General features: G+C 44.1%; 1 protein-coding gene across 1 annotated transcript; it reads left to right on the forward strand.

The window, feature by feature from the left end:
* Window positions 1–2,731: 2,731 nt before the first annotated feature.
* On the forward strand, window positions 2,732–3,070 carry LOC115507410 (huntingtin-interacting protein M). The gene has a single exon (XM_030305737.1). It carries the CDS (start codon window positions 2,732–2,734, stop codon window positions 3,068–3,070), a length of 339 nt encoding a protein of 112 aa, XP_030161597.1.
* The last annotated feature ends 9,790 nt before the right edge of the window (window positions 3,071–12,860 follow it).

Here is a 12,860-nt window from a genome sequence, read left to right on the forward strand (position 1 = left end):
CAGATCCAAACCTCTTGAGCTTGCAAGTGTTACCTTATATGCCAAAAGAGAATTCACATGTAAGATTAAGATAAGGATCTTGAGATGAGAGATGATTCTGTATTCTCTGATAGAATCCAAATGCAAACACACATGTCCATATAAGAGGGAGGCAGAGAGGGATTTGACACTGAAAAAAAATTTGACCACTGATGGAAGATGCCACACTGCTGACTGTGAAGATGGAGGAAGGGGGTACAGACAAGAAATGCAAGGAATGTGGCTTTGGGAGCTGGAAAAGTCCAAGAAACAGGTTTTCCTCTAGAACCTCCAGAGGGAGCATGGCCCTGTTGGCAACTTGTTTTCAGCCCAGTGGCACTCTCGTGGACTTCTTACCTCCAGAGCTGTCCGAGACTAAATACGTATTTTTTTAAGATTTATTTTATTTTATTTTTTAGGGAGAGTACATGAGCGGGGGAGAGGGACAGAGGAGGAGAGAGAATCCCAAGCAGTCTCCACACTCCACACAGAGCCCGATCCCAAACCCTGGGATCATGACCCGAACTGGAATCAAAAGCCGGATGCACAACCGGCGGCCCATAAGTATGTATTCTTTTAAGTCACCAAATCTGTAGCAATTCATTAGCAGCCATAGGAATCTGATACAGATTTTGGTAAAACGAAGTAGTTTGCTGCCATAATGAATATCTAAAAACGTGAAAGTGGCTTTGGAATTGGATAATGGCTATCAGCTAGAATAACTTCGAGAAGTATGATAGAAAATCCTAGATTACCTTGAACAGTTAGTAGAAATGTGGATATTAAAAGTGTTGCTGGTGAGAGCCCAAAAGAAAGTAAGGAGCACAGTGGAGAAAATGTGCATTGTTGTAGAGAAGGCCTAAGTCATCGAAGACAACCTATTAATGGAAATATAAGTGTCAAAGGTGTTCCTGGTAAAGGTTTAGAAATGAGGAACATCATAATGGAAGATGGAGAAGAGGGGATTCTTGTTATGTAGTGGCAGAAATCTTGGCTGAATTTTGTCCTGCAATTACACGGAAAGCGGAAGTTGTGAACAATTAGTTGAAGATTTAGTTGAGCAGATTCCCAAGAAAAGTGTTGAAGGTGTGCCCTCGTTTCTTCTTGCTACTTATAGTAAAATGCTAGAAGAAACTAAATTGAGGGAACTGCTCTTAAGCAAAAGGGAACCAGGACTTGTAGATAGGAGCAATTCTCAGCCTATCTAGATTGCAAAAGACATTAAAAGGAAAAGATTTATGTCAGGAAAGCATCCTGTGGAGATAAAAATCAAGCATGTAGCTAGACATCTTTGAGGGATCAAAAGATCAGAGTATTCAATCATACAGAGGGCTCTTTGAAGTGATATGGGGTGTGAATCATGGGTAACCTCCAGCCATCTCAGCAGAAGCAATGAGTTGGGATGGCATATTCCTGGAGAGAACTGTGAACAGGTCTCCTGTTTAAAGACAGGAATCCCCAAGGCACAAATGGGAGACTACAAGACTTTTGAGTATGTTGAATCAGCAGAAACAATGCCATCTTTAACTGAAAGGATAGATGAAGAAATAGAAGAAGGCTATGGAACTCCAAAAATTTGACAAGAGGAAAACAAGGCGATAAAACTACTCAGCTATAAGCATGTGCTCCATTCAAAATAAAGGAAAGATGATTTTGAGGACAGAGCCATGGTTGCAGGTAAAGTCATGTGACCAGAGGGAGGAGCCTGAAGCCACAAAAGATAATTCCCAGATTGAAACCTATGTAGGTTTGTCTCCTTGATCCCCATTGCTTGGATCAGAGACTCCTCTCTTCCTTCTACTTCTCTCTTTTGCCATGAGAGGGTATATAACTGTTATCAGCTGTAAATGAACCTAAAAGAAAGCAGAAACACAAACTTAGTGGAGAGGAAAATTTAAATGAGAGAAATGAGAGGCAACATCTCTTGGTGCTTTGGCTTCCCCTAGGACAGCCAAGAAGACAACTGGGGTTAAACTAAGCCCAAGGTACACTTCTCTTTCTCAACAATGTTTACCTGATTCTGACATATAAACATCCCATTATGGTTTCCAAAATGATCAAGGGGTATTTCTCAAACAGTGTAAAATCAAGACACTAATACAGATATGAAATAAACATGTGTTAAAAGATTCTGTTTAATCAGTGAGGGAATGGGAAGAGGTTATAACAGGTTCACAGAGAATCCAAGGATGAGATGCAGGAAATGTAATCAAGAATATTTAAATCAATGTATAAATTGAGGCAAAAGTGGTCTTATTATATCATGGGGGGGGGGTCAATGTAATGTCTCCTAGATAACACATTTTACATATTTATCACTACCTATAACAAAGGATTATAAAAGACCTCAGAGACAATAGAAGGCTAGAATCAGATAATGTGGAGTGGTGTCCTAAGACAGAAAAGTTTTCCATTGAAACACATATTTATCTTTATAATGTTAAAATAAGCAGAAAATTACAGTTTTCTCAAAATCAGGTCCAGTCATTAGGGTGACCAGGTTCCTGTCCTGGACATTTCCAGGTTGATGCCTGATGACACAATGGGCACCAGTAACATCACAAAGTGTAAGATGTCACAAAGGCAGCTCCCTGACCAATGAGAAGCAAGAGCAGGGGCATGTAGTGGGGAGGGTTAACTGCTGGTATCTTGAGAGACCTAATCCAACTGGAGAAGGAAGCAGAGCTGATTGGAGCCAAACCCAGCCAACATCATGTCGGGGAAAAAAATCCAGGCGAGCTCCTGTCAGACGCCATCCCATCTTATAAGAAGTGAGCTAAAGTGTCCTTTGAGCTACGTGGACCGCCTCCTGCTTGAGGATCAACATACCCAAGGCTCGGATTCATCCATAAATCATTTCCGCCTTACCATGCTTGACCACCTTACTGACTACATCCTAGAGATGGTAGCCAATGAGGCCATCAATAGCAATATGCACACCGTCCCACAAGATGATAGAGGCGTTGGCAGCAACAGACAGCCCCCCCAAAACTTGAAGAATGTGAACTTCACTCTGCTGGATGAGATGCCTGGACCCAGGAGAAGTGGCTAAAGACTGTGTCCCAGAGCCTGGAGGGAGTCCTCACAGCCGTAGTCTTAGACAAAGCTTCTCATAGCTGAGGAATCGTTGGCCTCTGTCATCAGTAAATAAACGAGTTCAATCTAGTGCCATGCTTCTGACTGACTTCTGTTTCTGCCATTCTGCGTTGGAGGCATCTGTCAGACATCCGGGAGGTGATCTCCCACGGGAGGTGGAGGGTGGACGCGGGCATTTCGGGGAGCGGTTTCGCTGGGGACAGTGCAGGAAGCGGCCCTGAGGGAGTAGCGGGTCAGGGGGAAGAGACTTCCTCACTGGCGCTGAGCCAGTCCAGGCTTGTGAGGCCAGGAGGCTGGCGGGGTGGGGGTGGCTCTCCCAGGCATGTTGAATGCCCAGAAGGAGGGTGGGGGCTGAAGACCACGACTGAGGTGCCACAGGCCTTATTCCCGACCGGAGACCATGTGGAAGTCAGGAGGTGATGGCAGTGGGGGTGGGTGGAGAGGGTGGCATAGCAGCCGACACACACTTAACGGGCCAGGGCTTCGCGTGAAGATTGAGGAGCGACGGGGAAACCATGAAGAGGTACACGTAGAAGGAACTATGCTCAGGTTGATTTGATGGCCTCATACCCCGCCTCCTTCCAAAAAAGGGCTCGAGGTAGGGATTATTAGCTAGTGCTGCGGTACTCTGTGGAGTATATCCTTCTGCCCTCTCTCGCGGACACTGGTCACCCGTATAGTACTATGAAAGGTAGCATCTGGCCTAAGACATGCGATCCTAGACGTTCTTTTTAAAAACCATTTGTTGATGTTTCTCTATTTGGAGAGAGAGCGTACAGGGAAGGGGCTGAACGAGAGGGAGAGGGAGAATCCCAAGGGAGCTCCCTACCACCGGCGCAGAGCCCGATGCGGGGCTCGATCCCAGGAACTGTGAGATCATGACCTGAGCCAAAACCAACAGGCAGACCCTTGACTGAGCCTCCCAGGTGTCCCAATCCTATGAAGTTCTTCATGGTTATTGTTAATAGATTTATTTAGAAATATACTCCATTATAAACTCCTGTAGTAATCTCATTCTCCGTGAAACACCTAACCCGTCTACGATCATATACTTGATGGAGCAACATAGAGCTATCAGTGGCTGAATACGTGTTTGGAGAGGTACAAGTGTGTTCCGTGTAAGTTCTGTCCCAAGTGCTGGACTCGGGAGGACATACAGTTCTTACAAAGACTCTTGTGGTGTTTTGGGTTAAAAAGAGTTGTCACGTCAAGTGTTCTGGCAGTCTTTCCCCTTCCTGTGACTGTCAACATTTAATATTTTCTCCGGTTCATCATGTGCTCAAGGCCCACCCCCACCCCCCCTCCCCCGCAGCCCCCTGGACTGTCACAGAGGGCTGGTCAGAGGTTGCCTAGGCAGCGTGGACAAAGGGATCAGAGGAGCTGGGTTGGCCATCCCAGTTCACCACTTTGTGGCCATGTGATGTGGGACACTCCTCTGTTGCCTCTGAAAAGCACTTTCCCGTGTGAAATGGGGATAATAAGGGTTCCCCCATCTTTGGATTTTTGCAAAGATTAAGTCATTGCGTGCCTGTCAACTGGCGCATAGCGCAGCGCCCGGCACAGGCTGCGCCCTGAGTGCGTAGCTGCACGTCTCTCCCTTTCTGTAGACCACATGCTTAGGCGTGCTTCCCCAGGTGCCCCTGGCCAGGATCTCACGCGATGGCCGGGGGCCTGGGCCACTGGCTGTGAGACCGCAGCCTGCTGAACCTTGGGGAGAGACAGAGTGCCACGCAGAGGAAGCAGCCAGAGGTACACCCAGGAACCAGACAGGCCTCAGCCTGGTTTCCTCTCTGCTCCCCTCTGCCTGGGAACTCACCCACTCTCTGCTTCCTGCCACCATCTTTTAAAGTGTAGAGTTGGCTTAGCCTTTACCTACTTCATAGGAGTGTCCTGACAATAATAGTGTCAGGGTTGTGTTTAGAGCTGATTTGAATATGTGCTCGTACAAATCCAAGAAACTTTGCTTGCTCCACAATGCCATTCTACCAAATAGTTACAGAAACCTCACTGTCAAGATGTCTGCCTTTCCAAGTTGTGATTTATTGTAGAGAGCCAGGAAGCCCTCTTTGCCTTAGCCAAGCTCACCTGTTACTCCTGTGTTCATTTGAGTAGCAAGCAGGTGTCTCCCCCCAGTGGCAGGTGAATTTTCTCCTTCACCTGGTCACAGGATAGCACCCACATTGCCATCCCATCCCTGAAGTATAGTGTCTTTGTGTCCAAGGCGTGGTTTCTCATAGTCCAGTGTCTTTCGGCCAGGCGGGACTGCCTCCAGGGTGGATCATGCCAGGGAATGAGTCAGTGTGCTAAGATCTTGATATGTTGGTTAAAAAGCTGTCTGATTTTTACAAGCAGTTGATTTGGCTCATGCCTTTGGCTTGTTTTGGCACAAAATAGTCCCCTGGGTACTTCACCAGAAGGCCCAGCAAAGGAATTTATAAAGGCCAGAGAGGAGCACCTCAGGGGCTCAGTCTGTTAAGCGTCCAACTTTGGCTCAGGTCATGGTCTCATGGTTTGTGGTTTTGAGTCACACATCCAGCTCTGTGCCCACAGCTGAGAACCTGGACCCTGCTTCAGATTCTGTGTCTCCCTCTCTCTCTGCCCCTCCCTTGCTTGCTTGCTTGCGCTGTCTCTCTCTCTCTCTCTCTCTCTCTCGAAAATAAACATTAAGGCCAGAGAGGTGAGAGTAGGTGGATAAACCATGTTGGGTTAGCAGACCTGTGTGGTCAAGTGGTCACTTTACAGTCCATGCAGTAGTCCACACTAATGGTCTCTGTGACACCTGTAGGGAGGGAGCCAGACTTCCTGGGCTCCTTCACACTGTCCGGTGTCCAAAGTGGAATTTGAAGGTTTAATGACCCTGTGTTGGCAAGCCCTCTGTGGTCACAGGGGCATGGGACAATCAGGCAGAGCAATACTGCCATCCCTTTAAGAATTGTACTTCAGGGGAGCCTGGATGACTGAACCAGTTAAGCGGCTGACTCTTGGTTTTAGTTCAGGTCATAATCTCATGGTTCTTGGGACGGAGCCCCATGTCGGGCTTTGTGCTAACAGCGTGGAGCCTGCTTGGGATTCATTCATATATTCATTCATTCATTCATTCATTCATTCTCTCTCTCTCGATAAATAATAAATTTAAAAAAAAGAACTGTGCTTCAGCTATGCTTGTGGATTTCACAGGAAACATTGGGGCCAGGGCCAGTACAGGATGGCTGTAAATGCAGCCCCTGCCAAATCCCCCTCCTACACGTGCACAGGAATCCTCCACTCAGGGGAGGCAGGTGGAGAGGGGGAATCACTGCTCCTGGGAAAGAATGAGCCACCAAGTTTAGGCCCTTTGTGCATTTCAAAAAAGTAGGAGGTGGAGGATGGTGAGGAAGGATCAGCTCTAGCTTGGGCCCTGGAGGGAGGACACCGTTGATGACCAGTGCCCTGTTGGGAATGGGAAACTAAAACCAGAGTGAGTGTGGTCCGGGGCTGGGGGGTGTGTAGCTGCCAAACTAGGTCTGGGATCCAAAGGTGTATGAGGACAGGCTGAGGTCAGAGACGGGTCAGCACAGCAGAAAACATAATGTGTGAGAAGAGATGAGCCCAAGAGTTGAGTCTGGGGGAATCTGGAAGGTTGTGTGGGCTCGGGGTTGGCATGAGCACAAGGCATGGGGATTAGGCTGGGCTCCCACTGAGAACAGCCTTTGGGAACAGAGACGTTTGAAGGCCCAGGCTCCCTTGGTTCCTCAATCTGACATCCTACAGGATGTGGCCAGACATCCTACAGGATGTGGCCAGAATGCAGGTAGCAGATGGGATCATTAGGCCTACAGTGATGTATTTACAGGAAAATTAATCAGCGGCCAGCATTTAAAATAAAGAATTTTTAACATAAAAACCTCAGTCACTGGCTTCTCGGGTGAAGTCAACATGTCTGCACACACGTGTTTATTGTCACATGAAGATGTCTGGCTGCTGTCCCGTGACTACTGGGCCTCTCTGGTTTGCCACAGTGCTCACCCTTCGCCGTTGTATCTCATGTATGACCCACGTCACTCCTTTACAGTACCGTCCCGTCTCTTAAAGTTGCTTGAGTTCGTTATCCTCACCATCCTAACACCAGTTTTCTGAAGGGTAAAGTTCTCTCCTTCAATAGATTAGAACAGCACAGTGCTCCTCACAGTTGTCTTTGGCATGGGGCCAGTATTTTCTGTTGTTCAGATAGATTGTGAACTGATATGTGGTCCTATTTTCCTAGGACTAGAATGGAGTTTACATTTGACTCTTCACTCGAATTCAGCAACATCTGAACTAGTATATACTCTGTTCAGCAAGAAGAGTCCACTCACTTAAATGTTGTGGCAAAACCCACGATTGCTGTAGAGGTCGCTAAATGCCTACCATTTCCGAAGCGGTCGTAGCTGATCAGTAACATAATTTAATGATCTACATCAGTCCCTAAATCACATTTGAATAGCACTGTAAGAGTGAATTTATTTTATCTTATTCTTTAAGGAGTATGGTTTCAAATCTAGGAAAGGCCTCGAATAGGACCTGTATTTGATGTTTCATTTAGTGTTTCTGCTTCAGAGTCCTTCATGAACACAGAAGGCTGGTACGTCATGTATTTAGGGTTTTGAAATCGCTGCGGGGAAAATGTCTCCCAACTGCACCTTTTTAAACAAAATCGAAAGGAAACCGGTTGGCGGCAAGGAGGCAGGTCAGGTAGTGTCGTTGTGGGACGCTTGGGTTCTGCCACATAGGATGAAAGGAATTCACCAACTCGACTGTGGAGGAGAGAGCTTTCATGACATACTGGGACAGAAGAGTGCCAGAAGAGGGAGGAAAGTCAGGTTCTGGTCTCCCACGGGTGTGGTTTCCTTGGGGGCGCATCAGCTTCCACAGCTATAAAATGAGGAGGTTGGACAAAATTGTTTCAGAGGTCTGCTCAAGGTGTACAATTACCAGTCTGAGCTTTTCCCAAGAAAAGTCTGTACTGACAGTGGGTAAGTGGGGCACAGAGGACAGGAATTATTTTTTAGGGTGTCCATTTTACAGCTGAGGCCACTTTGGCCCAGAGCTGACCCTCAACTCTCCAAACGTCACGTGGCCAATGGGCAGAACAGTGAGTATGCCAGTCCTGTTCTCGTACCTGTTGTTGGGGCTCCTCTGCTACTATAGCCTGAGAGATGAGCCTCAAGAGAGAAAGTGTGTAATACTCTCCTCTGGGATAAAGAAGCTACTCTCTTGGATACAGAGATGTCGGGGTTTGTTGGATCTCTGGGTAAGCACGAGCAACAACTCTCAAGAACTTTTACTTGTATTTATTTCAGAAAGGGTTAGGATCAAGGACTGATTTTATGGTTCAGGCCTTTCAATTTGCAAATCCAGGTCTTCTTCCACTGGGCATTGTAATAGTTGTGTCATGAACCCACCCCCTCAAATAAGGTGTTTTTGAGATTCTCTGTCCACTGACATGGTCTTAAAGGTGACTATGTGATGACATCAGAAGCCTGTGCTTAAGAGTTTATTCTTGAGGTGTCTAAGTTACTGTCCTTTTTTATGGTTCTGAGACCATCCTTAGTTGCCGAAGGCAAAATCTCTGGGCTGTGGATGGCTTATAAGGCCTTCAGGGAAGCATCAGTGTAAATCAAAATAACAAACTGGAGGAGACAGATACTTATGGCTGAGATCAACTTGGTGATAATTCTCATAAGTAAAACTCTTGTGGGAGGGCATAACAATAAAAGTGCAACTACAGGTGAAATTACCTTTTTCTGTCATATGTAAAAGAAAAGGCAGAAAAGAGTTTTTGACTCAGTGTCTGTAAGCATAATGATGTTACCCTTTTTCTTTTTTTTTTTTTTTTATTTTTAAATTTTTTTTTTCAACGTTTTTATTTATTTTTGGGACAGAGAGAGACAGAGCATGAACAGGGGAGGGGCAGAGAGAGAGGGAGACACAGAATTGGAAACAGGCTCCAGGCTCCGAGCCATCAGCCCAGAGCCTGACGCGGGGCTCGAACTCACGGACCGCGAGATCGTGACCTGGCTGAAGTCGGACGCTTAACCGACTGCGCCACCCAGGCGCCCTGTGTTACCCTTTTTCAAAAAAGTATGGAATCGGTTCTAGACTTATGGATTTTAATAAAATCCCCTTGGTGCATTAGAATTCTCCAGAAAAAAAAACTGAACCAATAGGATATATCTATATCTATATCTATATCTATATCTATATCTATCTATATCTATATCTCTGCATGTGTGTACATATACATGTGATTGGTTCATGTGGTTATCTGATCTAACAAGTCCTAATTCTGTAAGGCAGTCCAGCAGGCTGGGAACTCTGGCCAGATTTCTACGTTACAGTGTGGCCAAATTCTTTGCCAAGAAATCTCAGTTTTTGTTCTTTAGACTTTCAACTGATTGTGTGATGGTAATTTCCTTTCCTTATAGTCAACCGATTGTAGATGTTAAACTCATTTAAAAAGTATCTTCACAGCAACACCTAGACTTGTATTTGGCCAGATGAGTCGGCACCATAGCCTAGCAAAATTGACACGTAAAACATAACCATTATAATAGGTAGGTCTGATGTGCGTCCTCAGTTGAAAAGCACTGGCCTAGAAGATGCTAGATTGAAATTTTATAAGGAAGATTGCAACCAAATATTTAAAAGTAATAAATGATGTCTGATAATACTATAGTGTTGTTGCCTAAATCACTGGAGAAAACCCCACCAGGACTCTGATAATCAGAAACATCTCATGGATAGTGAGACCATTGACAAATCTCTAGAGACTTCCCGTACAATATATAAGATTTTAAACACTTACATTAATATTTTCTCTGTTAATATTTAACAAAGAGAAGTCCAAGTACTTGTTTTGATTTGAGAATTTTCTGTGCAACTCATCAGTAGTAACGTGCGGTAAATCCAATCATTTCTAGCACTTCTCTTTTTTTTTATAAAGTGAAAAATCTTTATGACTTTCTGGGGACCCTGTGAGAAATCAGTTTAAAACCAAAGACAGTTTTAAGTGCAAAAGATAATGCAAAGTATTATTTTCTTTCAGTCTTCATTTCAGATTGTATTTTGGGAATGCTAAAATCAAAAGTTGCCTAGACGTTTGCATGCTTAAGGTAGAATCATGAGAGCCTGAGAACATGAATGGTTGTAGCTTGGCTGTCTACTAATTCAGTGTCAAGACAACACTTAAGTAAATGTAGACAAGTCCTTAAAACTTCAGAAATGCAGAGCTATTATTATTTTGAAGAGAATACTCACAAGCATGTTGAAGTCAGAACAAAGGAATATTCTGGTGAGATACGGAATCTGCTACTTGGGCAAACTATGTATAGAGTAATATGGTAGGGTGAAATAAGGCTTTCTCAAATACTCAGGTCCTAATCCCTAGAATGTGGGGATGTTACTTTCTCTCTTGCAGATGGGACTTTGAGATTCAAGTTACAGATATTGAGGTGGGAAGATTATCCTGGATAATTGTGGTTGGCCTGAGAAATCGGAGTGCCCTTATATAAGGGAAGCAGAGGGAAATTTTAATACATAAGCAAAAGGCAATGTGACAACTGAAACGAGATGCTGTATGGCTGGCTTTGAAGATAGAGGAAGAAGTCATGAATAAAGAAATGCAAAGAATTCAGCTCTAGAAGCTGGAGAAGGCAAGGAAATGGATTCTACCTTGGAACTTTCAAAGGTCATGCAGCCCTGTTCACACCTTGCTTTTAGCCTGGTGAAACTGATTTCAGATTTATGACCTAGAAGAGAATCAATGTGCATTGTTTGCAGCCACCATAGGAAGCTAATACAGGTGAAAGGTAATCTTTTACGACCACTTATTAAGAACTAACACTGGGGCACTTGGGTGGCTCTGTTGGTGAAGCGTCCAGCACTTGTTTTTGGCTCAGGTCGTCATCTCACAGTTCATGAGTTATGAGCCCTGTGGTGGGGACTGTGCTGACAGCGTGGAGCCTGCTTGGGATTCTCTGTCTCTCCCCCTCTCTCTCTGCTCTTCCCCTACTCTCTCTCTCTCTCTCTCTCTCTCTCAAAATAAATAAATAAATAAACTTTAAAAAAGAAGATGTGACAAACGCTGTAAGGAAACTTAGCCTTTTTCACAGAGAACAAACTAAATTCTGTGATTGCTTCAATATAATATTTGTGTTTTCTTAATTTATTTTTTATTTTTTATTCTGAAGTCAGTTAACATACAGTGTAGTCTTGGCTTCAGGAGTAGAACCCAGTGATGCATCTCATACATATGACAGCTGGTGCTCCTCCCAAAAAGTGCCCTTCGTAATGCCTGTCACCCATTTAACCCATCCCCCTACCCACCTCCCTTCCATCAACTCTCAGTTTTCTGTATTTAAGAGTCTCTTAAAGTTTTCCTCCCTCTCTGTTTTTATCTTATTTTTCCTTCCCTTCCCCTTTGTGCATCTGTTTTGTTTCTTAAATTCCTCATATGAGTGAAATCATATGATATTTGTCTTTTTCTTACTGACTTTGCTTAGCATAATACATTCTAGTTCCATCCACATTGGAATCTTACCATTGGTAACATTTCACTCTTTTTCATCACCCAGTAGCATTCCATTGTGTGTGTGTGTATATATGTATATATATATACACACTACATCTTCTTAATCCATCAGTTGATGGACATTTGGGCTCTTTTCATGCTTTGGCTATTGTTGATAGCGCTGCTATAAACATTGGGGTGCATGTGCCCCTTCGAAACAGCATACCTGTAGCCCTTGGATAAATACCTAGTAGTGCAATTGCTGGCTTGTAGGGTAGTTCTATTTTTAATTTTTTGAGGAACCTCCATGCTGTTTTCCAGAGTGGCTGCACCAGTTTGCATTCCCACCGATAGTGTAAAAGGGTTCCCCTTTCTCCACATCCTCACCAACATCTGTTGTTGCCTGAGTTGTTCATGTTAGCCATTCTGACAGGTGTGAGGTGGTATCTCATTGTGGTGTTGACTTGTATTTCCCTGATGATGAGTGATGATGAGCATCTTTTCATATGTCTGTTAGCCATCTGGATGTCTTCTTTGGAAAGGTGTCTGTTTATGTCTTCTGCCCATTTCTTCACTGGATTGTTTTTTAGGTGTTGAGTGTGATAAGTTCTTTATAAATTTTGGATACTAACCCTTTATCTGATACGTCGTTTGCAAATATCTTCTCCCATTCCATCAGTTGCTTTTTAGTTTTGTTGATTGTTTCCTTTGCTGTGCAGAAGCTTTTTCTCTTGATGAGGTACCAGTAGTTCATTTTTGCTTTTATTTCCCTTGCCTCTGGAGACATGTCAAATAAGAAATTTCTGTGGCCAAGGTCAAAGAGGTTTCAGCCTATTTTCTCCTCTAGGATTTCGATGGTTTTCTGTCTCACATTTAGGTCTTTCATCCATTTTGAATTTATTTTTGTGTCTGGTGTAAGAAAGTGGTCCGTTTTCATTCTTCTGCATGTTTCTGTCCAGGTCTCCCAGTACCATTTGCTAAAGAGACTGTCTTTTTTCCATTGGATATTCTTTCCTGCTTTGTCAAAGATTAGTTGGCCATATATTTGTAGGTCCATTTCTGGGTTCTCCATTCTATTCCATTGATCTATGTCTGTTTCTCTGCCAGTACTATACTGTCTTGATGATTGCAGCTTTGTAATATAATTTAAAGTCTGGGCTTGTGATGCCTCCACCTTTGGTTTTCTTTTTTTTTTTTTTAATTTTTTTAACGTTTATTT

The sequence above is a fragment of the Lynx canadensis genome, chromosome X (assembly GCF_007474595.2).
Source record: "Lynx canadensis isolate LIC74 chromosome X, mLynCan4.pri.v2, whole genome shotgun sequence".
NCBI lineage: Eukaryota > Metazoa > Chordata > Mammalia > Carnivora > Felidae > Lynx > Lynx canadensis.

Bases quoted from the DNA above. Each gene is read 5' to 3' on its own strand.
- LOC115507410 (XM_030305737.1), top strand. From the start codon at position 2,732: ATGTCGGGGAAAAAAATCCAGGCGAGCTCCTGTCAGACGCCATCCCAT.